This window comes from Gossypium hirsutum, chromosome A06 (assembly GCF_007990345.1).
Source record: "Gossypium hirsutum isolate 1008001.06 chromosome A06, Gossypium_hirsutum_v2.1, whole genome shotgun sequence".
In the NCBI taxonomy this organism is placed as follows: domain Eukaryota; kingdom Viridiplantae; phylum Streptophyta; class Magnoliopsida; order Malvales; family Malvaceae; genus Gossypium; species Gossypium hirsutum.
The window spans coordinates 122629837-122651232 of record NC_053429.1 but is presented as its reverse complement, the minus strand read 5'-3'; the positions used below and the strand labels follow the sequence as shown (position 1 = coordinate 122651232).

Below are 21396 nucleotides of genomic sequence, written 5' to 3'. Positions count from 1 at the left end.
CCACTAATGACTTGACCATTGCCATTGCTTGTGTTAAGTCTTGGACCCTTTAACGCTGCAACTCAAGTCTTGCTTACGGCTTGAGTCCGTCCATGAAGTAGAAAAAGGCTTTATTGCCTTCAAGTGGCGATTTGAAGTATAATCTCTAAGAACTCTAGCATGTACTCGTACACCCCATTGTGTTGAGTAAGACAATGCAACCTTGACCGCATCTTATCATTGACATACTTAGGGTAAAACTATTGCTTAAGCTCCCTTCGAAACACGTCCCATGTGTTGATGGAAACAACTCATCGCCTCATGTTGTCACACTTACAATGCCATCATAACAAAGCTACCTCAGTTAAGTACATAGAGGCAATACTTACCTTGGTTGGTTTGTCAACAATAGCCACAACTCGAAAATATTACTCCGTGCCCCCATAAAAAATTGTCCACATTTTTTACATCTCTCGAACCCTGGAACTCCTTCAGCTTCAGGATGTCTACACCAAGGATTTAAATTGCGTTTGCGGCCAAGTTTTCGGCCGCGTTGCATTTATCGCGATTCCAGACATAACAGATGCTATTGCGGTCTCTACGGGTATCGCGGTCGTGAATTTTTTTAAAATGTGCACAACTTATTGTAAAACATAACAATTATAATTATAATTATAAAAAGTCACTTTTAATGATTTTTAGAGTGTTTTCTAACTCTTATTGTAAAATAACGAGAATAGCGGCCCTTTATTGCCGCAATTGGCCGTTACTCGTTAAATTGCGGCCGCGATCCACTGCTATTGGTGTGATTCCACTTCACACAATTATTTTCAGTGGTAACGATTTCGGACAGGGCCGCTACCGCTATATAACGGTTGCTATTCCACTACCCAACCGCTATTTACATCCCTAGTCTACACAAGGTCTCATCATACTAAGTACTCCTCCCATGGTATGATGATGATTTTCGGATTTCCACGTGGGCGATGGCAGAGCCGAAAAATTTTGGGAGGTCGGAATTAAATTGTATATTTTTACGATAGTAAAAATGTAATTTCATCATTTAAATAGTCTATATCTTTATAATTTTTAAAGGATTAAATCAAATTTTTATCACTTTTAGGGTGGCCAAAGTGCAATTTTACTATTAATAATTTGAAATTTTTATAAATTATAAAGAACTTAAATGGAAAATTTTCTATTTTAAGGGAGACCGAGACCCTGCCAACCCCTATTGGCTCCGTCACTGCACGTGGGTAAGTAAACATGTTGCAAATAAATAAAAAATTCAGAATATTTCTGTTAATCATTTAGCAGCAACTAGAGGGGATGACTAAACCAGATTTTGATAAGTTTAGTAACTAAATCGATAAAAATTTTAAAGTTAAGTGACCAAAATAGAACCACTTACATAGTTGGTGACTATTCTAGTAATTTACCCTAAAAAAATGATTGGATTTTACAAATTAGGCGGGTTTGACGGTTTAATTAAAATAAATAATAAAAACTCGAATGAGCCTAAAGTCAGCGAGCGACGAATAGATAACGAAAATATCAGTAAATTTCTGCTCGGATCGAAGAAATTGATTGATTAGCTGTGAACTGAAAAAGAAAAAAGAGTATTAATCACTCTCTCTCTCTCTCTCTCTCTCTTGTTAATTATTTGTTTAACATTCTAATAATTAGGTGATTTTCTTTTATTAATTTGTTTAAGCTCTGCATTCTTTTATCTACTTGTTTACGTTTTATCTTTTTTGGTTTTGGCTTACAAGAGGGTAGAAGGGAGAAATGGAGTCGACGGAATCATCTTACGTGTCATCACCGGAGGCGGCGAGAAATAGATCTCAGCCGCCGCCTAAATCGCCGACTTCTGGTAATTTCTGATTGGATCTTACCTTTTCTTCGTTGAAACGTTTCATTTCTGAGTTTTGTTTTTTAATTTATTTTCTGCTTCGGAGTAATGGAGTTTTATTTTTTTTAGTTTTTGTTTCCTGTTATTATTAGTATTATTTTCTTCTAATATAAAGGTTGGAATTGTTTGAATTTCGAGTTTTATTTCATTTATTTATAAATTTTATTTAATATACAATTTTAAACCCTAACCCTAACATTATGTTTGGTTGGCGTGAAATGGTAAATGGAGAGTGAGAGAAAGAAGAATATGGTCTGAGTATTTAGCTTATGCTTGAATATTGTATTACAGGGACTCCGGGTTAGTTCCGAATAGGTGTACGTGTCACCTATTCTGTTTAACACGAGCATGCTCTATTTCTTTTCTTTAATGTGTATCCATATATTCGAAGAACATCAAGTTTATTCAGATATAAAATTTTGAAACATCAATAATACATCCTGGTGTTCGTAGCTTGAGTTTTATCTTTTATATTCTTGTGGTTTTTGCTGAGTCATTCTCCAGTTTCACGTCCTGTCCTTTTGCAATTAGCATCTACATCATTATTTCTTCCACGGCTTTTAACATAAGGTGATGGAATGTAAGGGATCCAAGTTGTTGTGGTGATTAGGGCTGATGCCAAATTTGGCCCCTCTTGGCCCGTCCAAACGGACTAGGTTGTTCAGTTTTCTGTTATACAAAAAATGGTAAAAGTCTATTTTGCCTACCTAACAGTTCATAATTTTTTACCCTCTTTTTTTCCAGCACCCCCAGCATAAAACTCTTGGCTTCAACCCTGGTACTGATGCTAATGAGAATGGGTTCTAGTGAAATGAGTTGCTTGCTGTTGGTTGATTATATCAGTATCTAAGTATTGATAAGGCTTGCATGAAAATTGAAAAATGGTTGTCTGGTATTACCTTTCCTTAAGATCCGATTTTCTACTTTTTCATATGCATGAGATCAACAATATTACTGTCTCAACTATTCTCAGAAATGCAAGGTGGTGTGCTTACAAAGCAATTCTTGTTGCTTTGAAGCTACCGTATCGGTGTTGTATTTATTTGATGCTTTTACTGCTATCCTTTTTTTATTATTAGCAATTGCATATTGTGTGAAGTAATACATAGTTGCTGTTGTTTAGCATCTTTGTTATCCTCATTGTTGGTTTTATTTTAGGCTAAAAGGGAGGAGATTGCTCAAATTGTTGAAACTTTCATGTTTGCTCTGAAAATTCCTCAATTAACTGCAAATGCAGTTATGATCCATGAACTAACTGATAAACTTTTTGCCTATTCTTCTGTCAGGAAATGTGGAGAAGCCTATGTATATAAGGTTTCTTGTCTCCAATGCTGTGGCTGGTTCTGTAATTGGAAAGGGTGGGTCAACAATTACTGAATTTCAGTCAAAATCAGGAGCTCGAATTCAGTTGTCACGCAATCATGAAACATTCCCAGGAACATCAGACAGGATCATTATGGTCTCTGGAGCGATTGATGACATACTCAAAGCTATGGAGCTTATCCTTGCAAAATTATTCGATGAGGTGATTTCATGATAACTTTTGACCCGATTAGTTCTCTTTCTGATAATAACATAAGTTTGTTTCTTCCTGGTCAGCTTAATGTTGAAGATAATGGAGATGTTGGACCAAGAGCAAAAGTCAGGCTAATTGTTCCTAATAGCTCTTGTGGCAGTATAATTGGAAAGGGAGGAGCTACCATAAAGTAAGAAGTTTGCTTGCTCTGATTATTCTACATGTTTTTGTTGCTATGATTTTGAGATTTACGTGTGAAATTTGAATGTTGTTTTTAGTAAAGTTACAAAATTGAAGTATGCTGAACACTGAATAGGCTTGTTTATAAAGGATGCATGTTATTCTTCCATTATACTGTTCATTTGCAGAGAATATAAAATTTTCAGCCTACCATTGATATAAAGTATAGTCAGATAGGCATGAGTAGTGAAAAAACCACTCAGTTTGGAAATGATTCATGTGTGAGAATGTGTACAACAAAACCTATATTTGACCTGGTTGGGGATAATCCAGGAACCTTACATTGCAAAGTGCTGTGTACGATAAGTTTGAGAGCTAACTTGGGGAGATGGGCATTTGGAAGGATAAATTTTTGGCAGTAGGAACAAATTTAGTAAAATTTACCATAGTAATAACTTTGATGCATCATGGATTAATTGTGAGTCTGCTTGAATTGCCTAGTAATAACCTATTAAGTAGTTGGCCATGACTAAGAAATGAATTAGTTCAGGTATATTTGTGAAAATGTTGGAAGTTACCAGAGGTTTAATTTGTCAAAGACCTATCTGACCAAGGTTCAACCTAAATCATTGATGTCTTCTATCTATTTGACATGGATCAGAGTCCCAAGTAAGACAAAGGCATATCCAAGGAAAAAAAAAAAAGATAAAGAAACTTGACAGAAATTTGTTTGGAGAAGCTTCTTTTATCATTGCCTTTTGTTTCATAATTAATTACAACATCTAAAGATTGGGCATATGGGTTTTGAGAATAATGCTATATTTGGCTTCCTTGTCATTGAAGTACCTTAGGCTTTAGAGAAACTTGGATATCAACATAGAATTGTTATTGTCCCTTAAAAATTTATTTGCTGCACTGGTGTTGAATGATTGAAGACATGTTCCCTGAGAATAACTTCCATGCAAGAAAACACTAGTGTTAACTAGCTTGTTCATTTCTAGAGTAGCACGATTTGACTGTGAACACATGCTTATTCAGGAAGAATATATGATTGCTTTCCTTAGTGGGTTATAGACTTATAGCTCTACTTGTGGCTTGAGCTCTGCAAGAATATATAATTTGTTATTTAAAACAAGCATATCCTTAACATCTTTCCTGCCTTGTAAGAAGACACAATATATATACTAAATGATTCTTTAAAACTGTCTCATTTTACATGTGTGTGGCTTGTGATAAGTTACTATTCAAGTATTTTGGGCCCTTTATCCAAGTATTGGCTGCCTTAAAACAGATAAGGGAAGTCCTGATTGTTATTTATGCCTTATTGCAGGTCATTGATTGAAGACTCCCAAGCTGGCATTAAGATATCTCCATTGGATAATAATTTTTATGGCTTGAATGATAGGCTAGTAACACTTACTGGCACACTAGATGAGCAGATGCAAGCAATTGATTTGATTCTTTCCAAGCTTTGCGAAGACCCTCATTACTCACAAGCTATGCATGCTCCATTTTCATATGCAGGTCTGTACTCTTTTTATTTGGCTACCAAGTCTAAACAGACTCCTACAGTTGCATTAATTGTCTCTACTTTATGAACACTATATTGCCACAGCGACTTACTATTCGATGAGCTATGCACCAAATGGGACTGGCGGGAAGTTTCCAAATCACAAGGTTCATCTCTTTCTGGTTTCCTTTATCCATGCTGCCTTCTGACTGATGCTATTTACATTGTTTACTGCTAATCAGATTTGTTGTTTTAGTTTGGCATCAATATATGACATGCTTGTTTTAAATTAAAGGACTCGTGGTATATGTGTATGTTGTAGTTAAATAGATCTTACTTGACTGAAGCCTTTTATATGTGTATCCAGGAGGATCGTAGCAACTCCATCACGATTGGTGTTCCAGATGAGCATATTGGGCTGGTTCTTGGGCGTGGTGGAAGGAATATAATGGAAATTAGTCAGGTTTATAAATGATAAACCTATTGCATTTGATTCAATAATTTTGCTCATGTACTGAATTTTAGCACACTTTTATCATTGCAGGTAAGTGGGGCCAGGATAAAAATATCGGATCGAGGTGATTTCATGTCTGGAACAACAGATAGGTAGAAAGACCCTGTGTTAATCTACTAAGCATTGAACCCTGCCATTAAGCCTATGTTTCATTGGCTATTTTCTTAAAGATTTAAAACCCTTTTCTATCTTCTTCTACCTTGCGTTGTAGGAAAGTGACAATCACGGGATCACAGCGAGCAATCCATCAAGCTGAGTGTATGATAATGCAAAAAGTAGCAAATGCCACCGAGAGGATGATGGATTAGTTTTCTGGCTCTTACAACCATTCTTGTTGGGTCTTTTGATGGAATGCTTATAACTTTGAGTGAACCATATTCGCAATCATTGGCATACTTGGAGTCAACAGAGCTGAGACTAATCATAGCTGTAAGAACCACAAGTTTTGAACAAGCAGGGCTTGTATTAGGTATTCTTCGGAACCTACAGACTAAATTATTGTTTTTTTTTTTTAAAAAAAAGAGGGAAAATTTGTTTTATATAGGCTTTGACTGGTTATTCTAATTATCATGTCAGATTGCAACAGTTAGCTGTTTACATCATCTTGTAGGCTGCTTCACTTTTTAACTTCTGATTTATAATTTTGAAAGGATACCTCTTTTCGCATTATATTTTGAGTTGGACCAAATCTTTATGAAGAGTAAGAAAAACATGTAACTCTGTTTTATTCAATGATGTTTAAATCGGACTGGTAGGTGGTATTGGTCTGGAAAATAGTATTAGATTGGTTGAACCGTGTTTTTTCATTATCATATTTTAAAATTTTCAAGGCATACACCATTCCTTGGATGACAAGAACTTTCATACGATTTCTTGAGCAATGATTTGGATAATACATAAAACAAAGACATAACTTTTTAACTATATTAAATGCTTTAGCATTTACAACTTAATTACACAACAATGGCGTGCTATATCAAAGTAAACTTATGTTAAATAAAATACCAAATCCATATCCTTAATAAATAATTCAAATTTTACGAGGACATGGATTTATTTTACAAATCTTTATGTACACGTATACTGAAGTAATCTTCTATTTTACACGATCGAAAAGTTTCAAGCAATAAAAAACTATAAACGCTAATTTATGGCTCTTGTTCTTAAGCTTTGAAGAAGGAATAAAAAGATAATACATAATCGGTAGAAATGATTATTGGGGTTCTTCTACAGGGAATGGTGTTCGATTCTAGCAACATGGACATACTTTCCATCCATCTTCCCCTGTTGATTGTCAATGGTAAAGACGTGAAGGCTGTTTTAAGGAATCAATTTAGTGATTTGCTTATAATGTTTTTTCACACAAACCTTGCTTTTTCTTTTCACAATCAAATGATGATTTGCATCAAAGAAACTGGCGGTTCATGTCTTGAATTACCCGAAACAAGCTAGTAGAGAAAGTGATGGTGAGTTTTGGAAATCTTAGAAAAGCGAGAGAGTTGTTTTGAATGATGCTAGTCAAGTGATGGGATTGTAATAATAATGGAAAAGAATAGAAAAGATGGGACGAAGAAAACAAGTTGACTTATGTACAAGTATCGCTTTAACGGGGTCAAGTTTAAACAATGGGTTATTTGTAAGATAAAAAGATACTTGATCTCAACTAATGAACTTGCTTTGGATAAAAAGAGGGATACTAGAAGAGAATAAAAAGCAAGGGTTAAGTGTAGACACTATCAATTATGGGACACTGGAAGATGAATCGTGCTTATGAAGAAAAACAGAAAATCATTGCATCATTTGACCAGGATAATGGTTCATTTCCAGACAACCCAAATCATTGTGCTGAAAATAATCTCTATTTTTCAAAAAAAAAAAAAAGGCTCAATCTCCTTTTATCATACATAAATGGGCAATTGCCTCATCACATCCAAGCTGACCAATAATCTTTAGTGTTGCAATGGAAAGGGATGACTATTTATAATGCAAATTTAGATATCTACAATTATTCAATTTACATTTTGCTGATTTAGAAATTATAGATTCCAATAATATTCAATTTTTTATATTTTAATTAATATTAACATTAAATTCAAGGTGAAGGAAAATATCAATCCTTAAATATTCATTATTTGAACCAATATATTTTTACATATAATGAATAGATTTGAATTTTAATATCCGAATACATTATCCACTTTGCATTTAAAAATTTTTGTTATTAATTTTTTTTACATATTAAATTTATATATTTATCATAGACAATCAATGAATAATTATTTAATTTAAATTCAAATAGTATACAAAATTTACAAATATACAACATATTATTATTATCTCTATTAATATATTGAAATCATATGATGGTATTTATTTTAAATATATATATATATATAGGTGTGATTAGAAGTGCTTGTCGGGTTTGGGTCAAACCTAAGGGTGATATTAATATATTTTATGTTTGTCTAAGTCCGGTTTGACTCGAAATATGAGTCTAAAATTCTGCCCAAATCCACTCATATTTGCAAAAGACTAACCCAAACTCATTTTAGGTCAGCCTGTATTTTTTTAAAAATGCATTTTTACATATTTTTAATATTAATAACTTTATATATTTTTTATTTATTGAAAATTTTCATATAGTCATCTTAACATTATTTTAATGTTTACATTAGAGTAGAATTATATATTTAGTATAAATTTATTTTTTTAATGTGTTCTAAATCACATAATATAATAAAACAAATAACATAATATAAAGTATTATAAACTTAAAAATGGGTTGGGCCGAGTCACCATTAGGCCTTGAATGTTTAAGCCTGAACTTGGCTCATATTTTAAACGGGCTTAATTTTTTGCTCAGGCCCATTTTTCGCCCAAACCCTCCCATATTTCAAACCGACTTTTGGGCCTGAGCTAATAGTCCGACCCATGAACAAGTCTAATTGTTATCATATCCATTAGTTTTTCATTGATTGCTATTCAAGATATTTATATATAATATATTTATAATTTTGAAAATTAATGAAAGAGAGCCATGCTTTTTTGTAGGCTTCTACATTAACTAGCAAAAGCAAAAGGGTTGTCCTTGTGATTAAGCAAAACACAAAACTTTAATTTAAAGGAAAAAAAATGATAACCTTACTTGTTATGATTTATGACAATTTTTAATTAACCATCTATATGAATGATTTTGAATATAAATCAATTTTGATGTTGTGGTATTCATGTAAAAAAAATTATCACATTCCTATAAAGTTAGAAGAGTCACTTTATAATTCTTTTTCGATAAGATAAGGGATAAATTATTATACAACTATAAAAATATATATAATAATCCGATCCAATTATCCGACCTGAAATACTCATAGTTTAAGTAACATCAGATACTTCATTTGGGAGGGCGAGGATTCTGTTTTCGGAATCAACAAACATATATATCTTTTCTTTTTTTGATGGATTACAATAATAGGGCAAAACTCAAACAACGAACGCAACTGACGCAACTCGAACTCAGACCACTCCTGAAGCGATAAACACATTTAATCATCAAACAATCACATGGAATTCAAACATATATATATATATCTCTTTTAATCCTTGTATCTTTAACAAAAACAAAGTAAATTTGCAACTCTTGCAATTAAGCAAGGCACAATACTTTAATAAAGAGTCGACAACTCAAAGTAGCTAGTAATTAAAAGTCTCGTATTAGCATTAAAGATCGAAAGTTTAAGTCTTGTGAATGACACTTCTTTTCTTTATTTGTAATAAAAATACGTCAATAAGGAAAGTGAGAAATTTTTGCACGTCAAATTTTTAATTTTTTTTTCACGTATTTTACTTTATTTATTAGATAGAATCTTTTTAAAAAAAAATTAGTTCAAAAGAAATTTTTAAAATTTCTTATTTATAATAAATGATTTTTTATATTTCAATTAATTAATTTTAACATTTAAAATAAAAATGCAAAACAATGTGTTTAAATTTTTAAATATTGTTAAAATAATAAATACTTTATCAATATATTTTTTTCGTTAATTAACAAGTGTTGGGTACAATGATAAAGTACATTACACTCTCAAGGAAGAACTAAGTTTGAATCTTAAAGATGACAGTATCAATAGATATAATTACGAATCTTGAATATGAATTATAAAACGGACTTAGAAAATATCAATATATATATATTCCATTAATTTCTTTAACTAGAAAAGCAAAGTGGTTGTCTTTGGAATTAACCAAAGCACAAAACTTTAAAAAGAAATCTTCCAAATCTTTATCCAAGTCATTCTTGCATATACCATACTTGCTAGAATGAATTAGTGGGAAGGTGCCTTGTTCTTAATTAGTTTAGTTTCCTTTATTCTTGCAATTTCTCTCAAACCCCAAAACGAAAGAGGAAAAGCCAGCAAAGCCCCATGATTTCAGAATTAAAGGTAAAACATCACAGCTTTTCAATTTTTTATTATTTTTTTAAGACTGAACCGATCTGATTCCTTAGTTTTCTTCCATTGTTTATGCTAATTTTTGTTTTTTTTATAAAAGAGGATAAAGCTTTAACAACAATATAACAAGTGCGACTCGAATTCAATCACACCTAGAATGATAAACACCCTTACCATCAAGTCAACATACGAATTTCTACTTTTGTTTTCTATGAATCAACCCAACGGGTAAAGTTAAGATGTTGATAGGATATTAATTCATAATTTATTGTACAATGATCTCATTTAAAGTTGATTAAGATGTCCTAAAATTATATTATGATATTCGTGCAAAGAAATATTAGCATAAGTCTTTTCTAACAAAAGCAAAGTGGTTATCCTTGCAATTAAGCAAGGCACATTCTTTTAATAATAATAAAAAACAAGTTTTATATATATATATATATATATATGTGATATTTTAAAAATTATAAAAATTTTAAATTAATAAATATATATATACACGTCTAGAATGAATATAAACAAATAATTGTCTATGTATTCATTGCATAAATGCACCATCAAGTCATCTTAATTACTCATAAAGATTTAACATGGTAACTTAATCTGTAAATTAAAGAAATAGACATTGCACCAAACATCCTCAAATTATAACCCTCAGATATTAAAATCATTAATTTAACTATTAAATAGCACACCAAATTTTATGTGACTTAATATGACAAGAAAATTTAAGAAAAAATGAATTTTGTAAAAATGAATGTTTTAAAAATCTTAATTTGGATGTTTTCAAAACTTTCACAGAAACTTTATTAACAGTATACCAAATATTCTAAGATATTAAGAATTTAAATTTGTCAAAAATCTCTATACATTTTGATAATTTAAAATTTAATCATGGTAGTTCAATTTTAAAATATTAAGTTTATGAATATTTTCTTTATTTGAAAACCTTGATCTCTTTTTTTCTTTTTAACAATAAAAAATAAAAAACCTTGATCACTTTGTCTAATTTTGTTTTTATTAATTTAGCCTTTAAAACTACATAAAAATTATCAAAATACTTTTTTATATTTTCAATAAAAAGTCCTCAAAAGTTTTAAGTTTTTTTTTAAATCATTTAAAAATAAAAATATAGAAATGTTCAAAAAAAATTGGAAAACTACATAGCTAACTATCAAAAACATTTATTTTAGGCACTCAAAATAAAATGTTTGCAATTTAAGCACTCACATTACATAGAATCACAAACGGAAAGCTGATGTGGCAATTAAAAAATTGGTACAATAACAGTTCAACTTTTACATATTATATCAATTTAGTAATAATTTTAAAAAATTAACTCTCAAAATTTATAAACAGTTTCAATTTAATCCTAATTCTAAAAATTCAAAGAAATATATAAAAAATAAATATTTTCAAAAAAATACATAATAATAAATTTAAAATATATAAAAATAAAAATATTTTGGACCAAAAATAATAATATACAAAATTTAAAAATATATAAAAATAAACAAATATTTTTAAAATATAATAATAAATTTAAATTTTATATTAATATTAAACAAATATAATTATATTAAGGGTTAGTATTTGATACACTGATAATGTACTTTTTTTATTTCACAAGCAACCCTAAAAACTTGTCATGTCTTTTTTTTTTAATATTTATTTTTAAATATTTTACTATATCTCTATAGGACACTTGTCAATCCCTTGATCTTGATGTAGAGTCTAAAACCTTCACTAGCAATGTACTAAATATTTTCTCTTATATTAATATTTATCAACTAAAATATATATTATATGATATATTCATGTCTAATTTTAACATGATGAAATGAAAAATTTTATCCATATCTACTCAATTAATTTTAAAATTTTATGCTTAAAACACTTTAATTTACACTAAGGTATGTTGAGGATTCTTTCTCATATATATATAATCAAATATTTTATTAAAATTGAAAAGAGAAGATAGTTGGCACAACACAACATAAAATGAGAAATAATAGTGTTAAACCACAACTCCTCAAACTACCATTTCTCAATCATTCCTCTAATTAATAATTATCCTTTCTTTTTTCCATCTTATTCTTTTCTTCCATTCCCATTATCTCCTTTATTTCTCACAAGCACACAAATCAATGGAGATGAAAAACGAGAATGAGAGTTTGAGTGAGAGTGAGAGTGGAAGTCTGAGCAAGAATGAGAATTTGAGTGAGAGTGAGAGTGAGAGTGGAAGTCTGAGCAAGAATGAGAGTGAGGCTGAGAATGAGAGTGTAAGCGAGAATAAGAATGAGAGACACGACAAGTCGGTGCAACAAATTTTACATGATTTTCATTGGCAGCATCCCTCGGTGTTAGTGGCAGAGCAAAGCAATGAAGGTTTCAAAGCTTACTGCGATGGATGTGGAGAACTGCTTTCAGCTCCATGCTTCACTTGTATTCATTACAATAATCACCGTCATAAGCAATGTGCAGAGGCACCCCTTGAAATTCCTAATCACCCTCTCCATCCCCAACACTCAGACGCAGGTTTTTTTCTTCGACAAAGGCCACACCTTGATAATGACCTGGTATATGGTTGTGCATTATGCAAGGAAAAACGTAACATGTTTTTTTATGAATGTAAAGCATGTTATTTTTCCCTTGACATCAAATGTGCTCAATTATCTTCTTTATTTAAGTTTAGCCAACCATTCAAACATGTCATCCACAAACATCCATTGACCTTCATAGAAAATCCCATGACCATAAAAGTACTCAAAAGATTCAATTGCTTCATGTGTCAAGAACCATTCATAGATGCTATATATATTTGTTCTTCCTGTCCATTTATCATTCACAAGAAATGCCTTGCGTTACCCACTAAAGTTAATCACCCTTCCCATCGCATACACTCTTTGTTTCTTAATTATAGCAATAGTGATTGCTTTTGCAACCTATGCCAAAAAGAACATTCTGGATACTTCTATTGTTGTTCTCTATGCCATTTTAACGTCAATGTTCGATGCAGTTTGTTGATGTCCATTGTTGAAGATAAAAAAAGTCATCAACACCCATTCTCTTTGCTTTGGAGACAAGGGAGGGAAATTATATTTCTTATATATGTTTGACATGCAACTTCATTGTCCATAAAGACTGCATACAGCTCCCACGCATTATCAAATTTTCACGACATGATCACTGCATTTTTCACAAATATTTTCTTGAAGATCTTACAAGGCAAAATTGCAAGATTTGTTTTAATAAAGTAAATCTAGATCATGGGAGTTACTCTTGTAGGAAGCCAGGTTGCAATTACGTTGTCCATGTGAATTGTGTCTTAGAGGATGATGATTTGTACAAGGTAATTGAGGACGAAAAGCAATGGGAGGAGCTTTATGAAAAATCTATACAGTCTTCCATCATTTCTGTTATTGAGGTGAATGAAGCTGGGGAAGCTACAAAGATTGAACATTTCAGTCATCAACATTGCTTGGTCTTAACAGACAAGATAGATGAGGAAATTGATAGAAAATGTGATGGGTGCATGCTATCTATCTCAACTCTCTTCTATTATTGTTCAGAATGCCCTTTTTTTCTTCATAAAACTTGTGCTGAATTGCCAAGTATCAAGTTTCATTGGTTTCGTCATGCCGAAGCCACCCTCATTTTTGAAGACTACCTGTTGTGTTTCCTTTGTCGTCAACATTTTAGTGGATTTGTTTACCAACTTAGAGAATGGTTCATTTGTATAAGGTGTGCTAAAGTTGCCGATACCATTGAATGTGAAGGACACCAACACTTCCTCTTTTATGATTTCAAATGCAGGGAGAAATGTAATGGTTGTGGCAACGACTGTTGGCATGGTGCATTCAGATGTGGAAAGTGCAGATTTGCTTTGGATTTTAGATGCTTAACATTACCACATTCAGCTCTTCACAAAATTGATGAACACATGCTAAACCTTACTTATGATGATGATAAAGAGCAATGTTACTGTAATATTTGCGAACAAGAAAGAGATCCAAACTTTTGGTATTATTCTTGTTCAATCTGTAATACTTCTGCTCATCCCAAATGTGTTCTTGGAGAATTTCCATTTCTCAAGGATGGGATGAAATGGCCTTATGTTGATCACCCACATCATCATGATCTTAAATTTTTTAGGAACGTTGAGAGCTACTCTAAATGCTCTGATTGTAGTAAGCTTTGCCCAGAAGAAGTTATCAAGTGTGAAAAGCCTACATGCAATTATATTACTCATTACCATTGTCCGTGACCACAACTCTAACGATTTCTGGTAAATTTTCTCAATGATTACAAAGCTTTTTTTTTTTTTTGAATCATCAATTATAGCATGATTTTATTTTCAAGACTAACATAATTTGTAATTTTCTTCATTATTGTAGATGCGTTTTGCTAGCATTTGGAATAAAAGTTCAAGAGATTTATCCATTCCAAGGATCTCAAAAAGGATTTGACATTTCAATAAAATTTGTTTATGATTCAGTGTGTTATTTAATTAATGTATTCGTATGATTTAATTTCAATGTCATTTTAGGATTTGTTTAATGTTAATTTGAGTTTGTATGATTTGCTTTCAATATTACTTGGGAGTTTGTCTAATATCTATTTGAGTTTGTAAGATTTGATTTCATTGGTACTTTCTGAATTGTTGAATTTGAATTTGAATTATGACAATTAATTATTATTTCAACTGTTTCTTTTTTACCATTTTTTATTTAAATTATTTTTGCAATGTTAATTAATTTAATTACTCAAGGCTATTGTATTACATGAAGATTTTCTATATTTTGATCAAATAAATTAAAAATATTTTTATTTAAATTTATTTATAAAAATATAAAATATTTTTATATTATCTTTTATTTTAATAATAAAATAGACTGAAAAATTAAATAAATTCTAATTCAGAATTTGAACATACAGTTTTCTTTAGGAAAAAAAAAGTAAAAGAACCCAGCTAGAAGTATGCCTATGCAGGTCACAAATAACCAACAGGTTTTACTTGATTTTAACCATTTTTTCTTGATATAGCTTTGAATAAGATTATATTTCTTTATGAACTAAAATTATATTATATTATTTTTGGAATAAAATTATATTATTTTAATAAAAAATAGTAAGATGAAAACTTTTCATATATATCAAAACCCAAAAGTCTGCGACATATGAAGATAGCAATTAGAGTAGACGATGAGAGTAGATTCTCAAATCGCCTACTATTTACGTCTTCATATGTTTTATTTTTAGAGACAAATTTTCATTTTTAAACCTACTTTCAGAAAATATATTACCAGTTGACTTATTTTATTAATTATTTTTTAATTTTGATTTATATGCGGCAGAATTTATGTTTTTTCCTTAAAATGTCAAGTCACCAATTAATAAAAGATGGAAAAAAAATCTGAAAACATTTCAATATATATGATATATGGGCATTAAAATAGATTCATCAGAACATTAAGGAAAAAAAAACATTTTTAAGAATTTTGAGCATATTTATGTTAGACACCTTCAACAAATATTATACTCTATTTTTTCTTTTTCTCAAGATATCTACGGGAGCAAGCTCAATAACTAATCATTCACATTCTGTAAGTTTATTAAAAAATAGACACTAGCCACGAATTTTAAAGCTACCCCATATGTAAGGCGAGGATCGAACCATCTATTGAATTTTACTTGGGTTATATTAGAATTCAGTTAAGCTCAGCCAATGGAATTCAGGTGAAATACATCAAAGATAAATTAGATAATGAGGTAAAATTCGGGGTTTGCCCCCCTCCATTATTAAGTTAAGAGTACATTGAAAGAAAAAAAGACAAAAATAGATCTCAAAACCCAAATAACAGAATTAAAAAGATTGGGAATTGACAAGAGTTGTTTGAACTTGAGGCGAATTCTCTTGTGAAAATTCCCACACAAATATTCCACATTCGACCAGCAAATGGATCAAAAATCTTACAAAACTACTTGGAATTCAGGCATTTCCAACAGTCATACATGGTAGATGCATTGGGTTAGGCATGCAAGAAAAAGAAAAAGGCACAACATATATTATACAGTGTTGTGGTAATACAGAAATTAGATGCAACTCAAAGCTTATTAGAAAGATGCTAAGAGAATGAACTCACTCACACTTCTCTGCGCATCTTCACATTAACCTTCATTTCCTTGTAGGATTGGACCTTCTCCACTGCTCGGCGTAAAGGCCTTCCCACAGATACCCTTCTAAGTTCTTGAGCTTCATTTCTGGTGGACATACTCGTATTTCCTTCTTCCTGTTCGCTTTTCACTGATGAATTGGAAGATAGTTGGCCACTTTCATGCACCTTATCATCACTGATAGATGAAACAAGACACCTGACATCATCTACGTCAAACACATCTATGCTCGTTTCTGGTTCTTGTGCTCTAATCTTAGCAGATTGCCTTCTTAAACATGAAAACAACCCACAAATTCCATTGTTGTTAAGTTTTCAAATGAAACAATCTTATCAGAAACTTAATTAGCACAAAGCAATAGAAAATGTAGAAAACCTTTTGCCGTCATCCCTTTTGTTGCCTTGGGTGGATTTAATATCAGAAGGGCCACTTTTACACACCTTATCATCACAGATAGGAGCAAAAGATTTTGTATCATCTACCTCGCACATATATTCAGTAGATTCAGGTTCTTGGGCTTTAAACCTAGCAGATAGCCTTTTTAAACAAACCCTGCAACCAAAACATAAAAGAAACCATGAATTTTCCTGTCACTGAAGTTTTCAAACAAAAAAGTTTGAAGACTGCACTGTTATTGAAAATAATTTGCACTAAGCAATAAGAAATGTACAAAAACCCTTTGTTGTCAATCCCCTCCTTGGTTTGGACTGGTTTGATATCAGAAGGGCCACTCCCATGGACCTTATCATCACAGGTAGAATCAAAAGATTTTGTATCATCTACCTCAAACATATATTCAGTAGTTTCAGGTTCTTGGGATTTAAACCTAGCAGATTGCCTTCTTAAACAAACCCTGCAACCAAAACATAAAAAAAACAATGAATTTTCCTCTGTCACTGAATTTTCAAACAAAAAAGTTAAAGACTACACTGTTATTGAAAATAATTTGCACTAAGCAATAAGAAATGTACAAAAACCTTTTGTTGTCAATCCCTTCCTTGGCTTGGACTGGTTTGATATCAGAAGGGCCACTCCCATGGACCTTATCATCACAGGTAGAATCAAAAGATTTTGTATCATCTACCTCAATTACATCTTCAGTTGTTTCTGCTTGGGTTTTACGCCTAGCAGATTGCCTTTTCGCATACACCCTGCTAAGGAAACATAAAAGAACCCATAAATTTCCTTTTTCATTGGGAAGCACCAAAGTTATTAGAAAACTAATTTGCACAAAGCAATAAAAATGTACAAAAACCTTTTGTTCTTGACCCCCTCTTTGCCTTGGACTGGTTTAATATTACAAGGACCTGAAGCAGCATGCGAATGATAAATGACGATGGTATGATGAACAACATTAATAACTTTCAACTAAAATTTCTGTCAAGCAAGTTACCAAGATCGTACGATTGTCTCTTTCTGGTCATATTACACGGTTTATTCTCTTTATCTTCTCCTTTAAGGGATTCACCTGTCTCGCCACATCCGTTCGTATTACAAGTTTTATTTTCTCCATCTTTTTCATCATGTGATTCACCTGCCTTGCCACACTTGTTTGTTCCTAACTTCAAACCATGGGAACAGAATATGTTAATAACATGTTACATTGGTAAAACACAAGAAAAGAAAATCAATACAGATGCTGTAAATTATTCTATTTAATGCTTCATTTCCGGATGTTCTGCAGGTGTCAAAGGATTTGATAAGCAGCAATGGAATCTAATTTAGACCTGACTATCGTGCACTTAGATGAGTAGATTATTGCAAAATAAAAAAATAAAAATACCTCCAATTTAATAGCTTTAAGCAGAGCATTTTTACATCCCAGCTCATGTTTATGGGCTTTCAACTGAAAACAAAAGAACTCAATGGTCAAGTCCCAAAAATATACAGTTGCACAAAAGCAGTAAGCAAGATGAAATTCATGAAACTTAATGTTCTGAAAACTTACCCTATATTTGCTTGAATTAAGTTCCTGCAAAACCCAAAGTAAGAGATCAACCTCACCAGAAGATCATAATATCATTAAAAGTATGCCCCTAAGAGTTATAAACTGAGAAACAGACAATTACAAAGAAGTACTAAGGTACCGCTAACATCTGGCTGTTTGCTTGGGCAAGTACCATGTTCTGTTGCTGAAACTTCTCCAAATTGATTCTCAGCTTTTGTAATTCAATTCCACTCAATTCAATGACTTTACTGGCCAAAATTAAGAAAAACACAACCATAAGAAAGTCATCCAAACACAAATAACAGCAAGCAATGGTTAGAAAGGGAAGGAAAAGAAATAAAATAAAATAAAATCATAGAGAATACTTTCGATCTGCAAGAACTTTCATCAGCATCATATTTTCCTGAGGCAGATTCAATAAAAACCTCGATAAACCAAAGGCACACATAAACAAATGATAGGGTGAAAGTAAAAACAAAGAAAGGTGAGTTAATTGCAGTTCAAAGCATACCTGTTGAAGTTTGTCGATGTAATCTTTAGTCCCGAGTGAAGCAGGTTGCAACAGCAGCTTTGCACCTTGGTTTAACAATTTAGGTTGCTGCTGTAAGTTGGATATGTCAGTAAGCCCTTTCCTTGACACATTACCCATTGAGCATCTATTTTCCATAATCTCCCCTCTCAATTTATCACCTGAAATCCGAACAGATTTTTAAGCTGAAATTCAGTTAAGTTAATCATGTTAAAAAAAAACAATCAATCTTCCATTCAATGGTGAACAAAAAAAGGATTCTTCTTAACCTGTACATCAGCTCATAGAAATCAAGCTAAACAGGTGCATCAGCAGCAAATCAAACTTCAACTTTCCGGCATTTCTCCAGCATCAGACTAAACTATATTCTAGTCTCACTAACCAATTTACCAAATCCAAAATGTAAATAAATACACTATCCATTTTATTCAATTAACATTATGCAGATAAAATTACTATTTAGGATTAGGGTTCGTTCCTCAACCTAATTCATGAAAACATGATAACCCCAATTCGAATCTTCTCAGATTTAACATTAGAAGAAAAAAATTAACAAAAATAAAACAATAAAATGATTAGAAAGATTCACTGAATTCACCTTTCGAGGAGGAAAATAATGCTTTTAAAAATTGGCTAAAATTTTTTTTTTAAAAACAAATTTTAAAAAACCCAATAAAATTCAGGGGGGAAAATCAAGAAATTGAGAGGTATTTTAAGGTAATCGAAGTACCTGCAACGTCGGCGGTTCCAGTGTCGAGTGTTGTTAAATTTTCCATAGCAAAGAATGAGCTAAAACCTTACTCTCAAAATCAAACCCTAAATCTCTCTGCCTCTTGAAATATCGGAGGGAAAGTGAGAAAGGAAATATAAAGGGTATTATGGTAAAACTGTGTGGAGGTTCAGCCTCAGATTTAAGTCGCTTAACGGCTTTCCAAGCCTAAAACCGAACCTATTTCAAAAAAAATTTAAATAGTTAAGGTAAAATACAGCTAAGGTCACTAAACTATTGGTAAATTTATGATTTGGTCACTAAACTTTAAAAAGTTACAAAATGGTCATTGAGCTATTCAAAAGTTTTCATTTAAGCCACTAAAATATACAAAAAAATTTATTTAATTCATCGCGCTGTTAATTTAAAAAAAAATAAAATCCAGCTAGTGTGCTCCAAGTAATAATTTGATGATTAATACGATAGATTAATATTCATCAATCAATGAGTAAAAGAATATACTTTAGATTTAAGCCAATTTAACAGTCAATGCCGATGATTGAAAAAGACAATTATTTGGATTTTAATTCACTAATTTGTGATATTCAAAGTCATTTCATGGAAAAAAAAACTTAATTATAGAAGATAATGGTAATGAGAGCTTTTGATTGAGGTAGGTGATGCGAATAGAGAATGTCATGCAACAATGATTTCAATAGACCAGTGACTTAAATGAAAACATTTGAATAGTTTAATGATCATTTTATAATTTTTTAAAGTTGAGTGACAAAAATATAAATTTACTAATAATTTAGTGACATTGAGTGTGATTTATCCCATAATTAATATCATTAAAAAATTGTTAAAACGTGAACTAATAACAAAAAATAGGCTTAATCTATCATTTGCTTTATGATGTTTAAATTTTTTTTATTTGATACTTGAAAGAATTTTGCACCACGATTCAAGACTTAAAAGTTTATTTCCATTAGATAATTTACTCTAATATAAGTGTGGGTTTGGATGGGATGTGCCATACGATGCGGCGCGGTGCATTTAGCTTACTTTTTGTCTCATGCTATAATATTTTATCTCACTGCCATTATTATTTTTACATTAACCACAAATAAACTGATCCAAACTTATTCTAACTCCAATCACTTTCTATAGCTAATCAAAATCCACCACATGCCACATTTAAGTTAATAAACTTAAAAAATTAAAAAATCACATAGAATTGTAAAAACATATAAAATACTAGAAAAATAATAAGATTTATAAAAATTACAACTAATCAAACTCTTCAATTTTTCGACTGCAAGGGGCTTTGGTTGTAGTGGGCTTTGAGTGCAGGAGGCTTTTGACTGCACGAGGCTTTGGGTGATGCCATAATGGTGCACTGAACGTTGTGCTGGTCTTGGTAGAGGGGACAATGTTGATGGTGGCACTATTCAAGGGACTGAAAAGTATTTTTATAATATTTTTACTATTTCTTTTATATTTTTTAAGTGTTCTACCTGACGACTCTTAATTCACGACTTATAATTTTTGTTTATTTTTAAGTGTTTTCGCTCTGATAAAAATAAGATGTTAAAAAGATATCCACCGCTTAGAAATAGAAAATAAAAATTACATTGATTGCATCGAAAAACCTTTGTTTTTCCTATGATTATGACATTAATCTTATATATAATATATATAAGGTATCATTTATGGATATCCGAAAAGCTTGAACTTGTGATCGCATAACGACTATCAATTGCCCCCAATTATACTCGAACCTTTGACCGTATAACAGTAGTCGATTGAAACCTCCACTTAGACTTTGACCCATGAAGCACTGCCACCCCAAAACTCGATTTCTATAAAATAGATTTTTGAGGTAATGGTCCTATCCTAACGTGACATATGAAATGTATGTGTTTTAAAATGCGTTATCACATCTCTGACCCCTCAAATTTATTTATAAAC

The 21396-nt window shown here is 31.4% G+C and overlaps 3 protein-coding genes across 11 annotated transcripts; 2 read left to right on the top strand and 1 right to left on the bottom strand.

Annotated features, from left to right (window-relative positions):
- Positions 1–1469: 1469 nt before the first annotated feature.
- LOC107939537 (protein BTR1) lies at positions 1470–6280 on the top strand. The gene is made up of 9 exons (XM_016872880.2): positions 1470–1598; positions 1752–1852; positions 3178–3416; positions 3491–3597; positions 4918–5111; positions 5203–5264; positions 5465–5560; positions 5642–5703; positions 5823–6280. The coding sequence occupies exons 2-9, from the start codon at positions 1768–1770 to the stop codon at positions 5917–5919; spliced, it is 942 nt and encodes a 313-aa protein (XP_016728369.2). The 5' UTR covers positions 1470–1598; positions 1752–1767; the 3' UTR covers positions 5920–6280.
- Positions 6281–12209: 5929 nt separating this feature from the next.
- LOC121230555 (uncharacterized) lies at positions 12210–14767 on the top strand. The gene is made up of 3 exons (XM_041115463.1): positions 12210–12600; positions 13113–14350; positions 14460–14767. The coding sequence occupies exons 1-2, from the start codon at positions 12210–12212 to the stop codon at positions 14327–14329; spliced, it is 1608 nt and encodes a 535-aa protein (XP_040971397.1). The 3' UTR covers positions 14330–14350; positions 14460–14767.
- Positions 14768–15827: 1060 nt separating this feature from the next.
- LOC121230763 (SHUGOSHIN 2) lies at positions 15828–19601 on the bottom strand. Of its 9 annotated transcripts, XM_041116112.1 has the most exons (13): positions 19447–19547; positions 18986–19093; positions 18699–18877; positions 18553–18590; positions 18327–18435; positions 18188–18211; positions 18023–18085; positions 17633–17801; positions 17495–17546; positions 17217–17393; positions 16910–17092; positions 16615–16791; positions 15828–16509 (listed from the first exon to the last, which is right to left on the bottom strand). In XM_041116112.1, exons 3-13 carry the CDS (start codon positions 18852–18854, stop codon positions 16209–16211), a joined length of 1449 nt encoding a protein of 482 aa, XP_040972046.1. In that variant the 5' UTR covers positions 18855–18877; positions 18986–19093; positions 19447–19547; the 3' UTR covers positions 15828–16208. The 9 variants fall into 9 exon arrangements, with proteins under 9 accessions (XP_040972046.1, XP_040972038.1, XP_040972040.1 ...); XM_041116104.1 differs by lacking the exon at positions 18986–19093 and having other exon boundaries at positions 19447–19601; XM_041116106.1 differs by lacking the exon at positions 18986–19093 and having other exon boundaries at positions 15828–16506; positions 19447–19601.
- Between the last annotated feature and the right edge of the window lie 1795 nt (positions 19602–21396).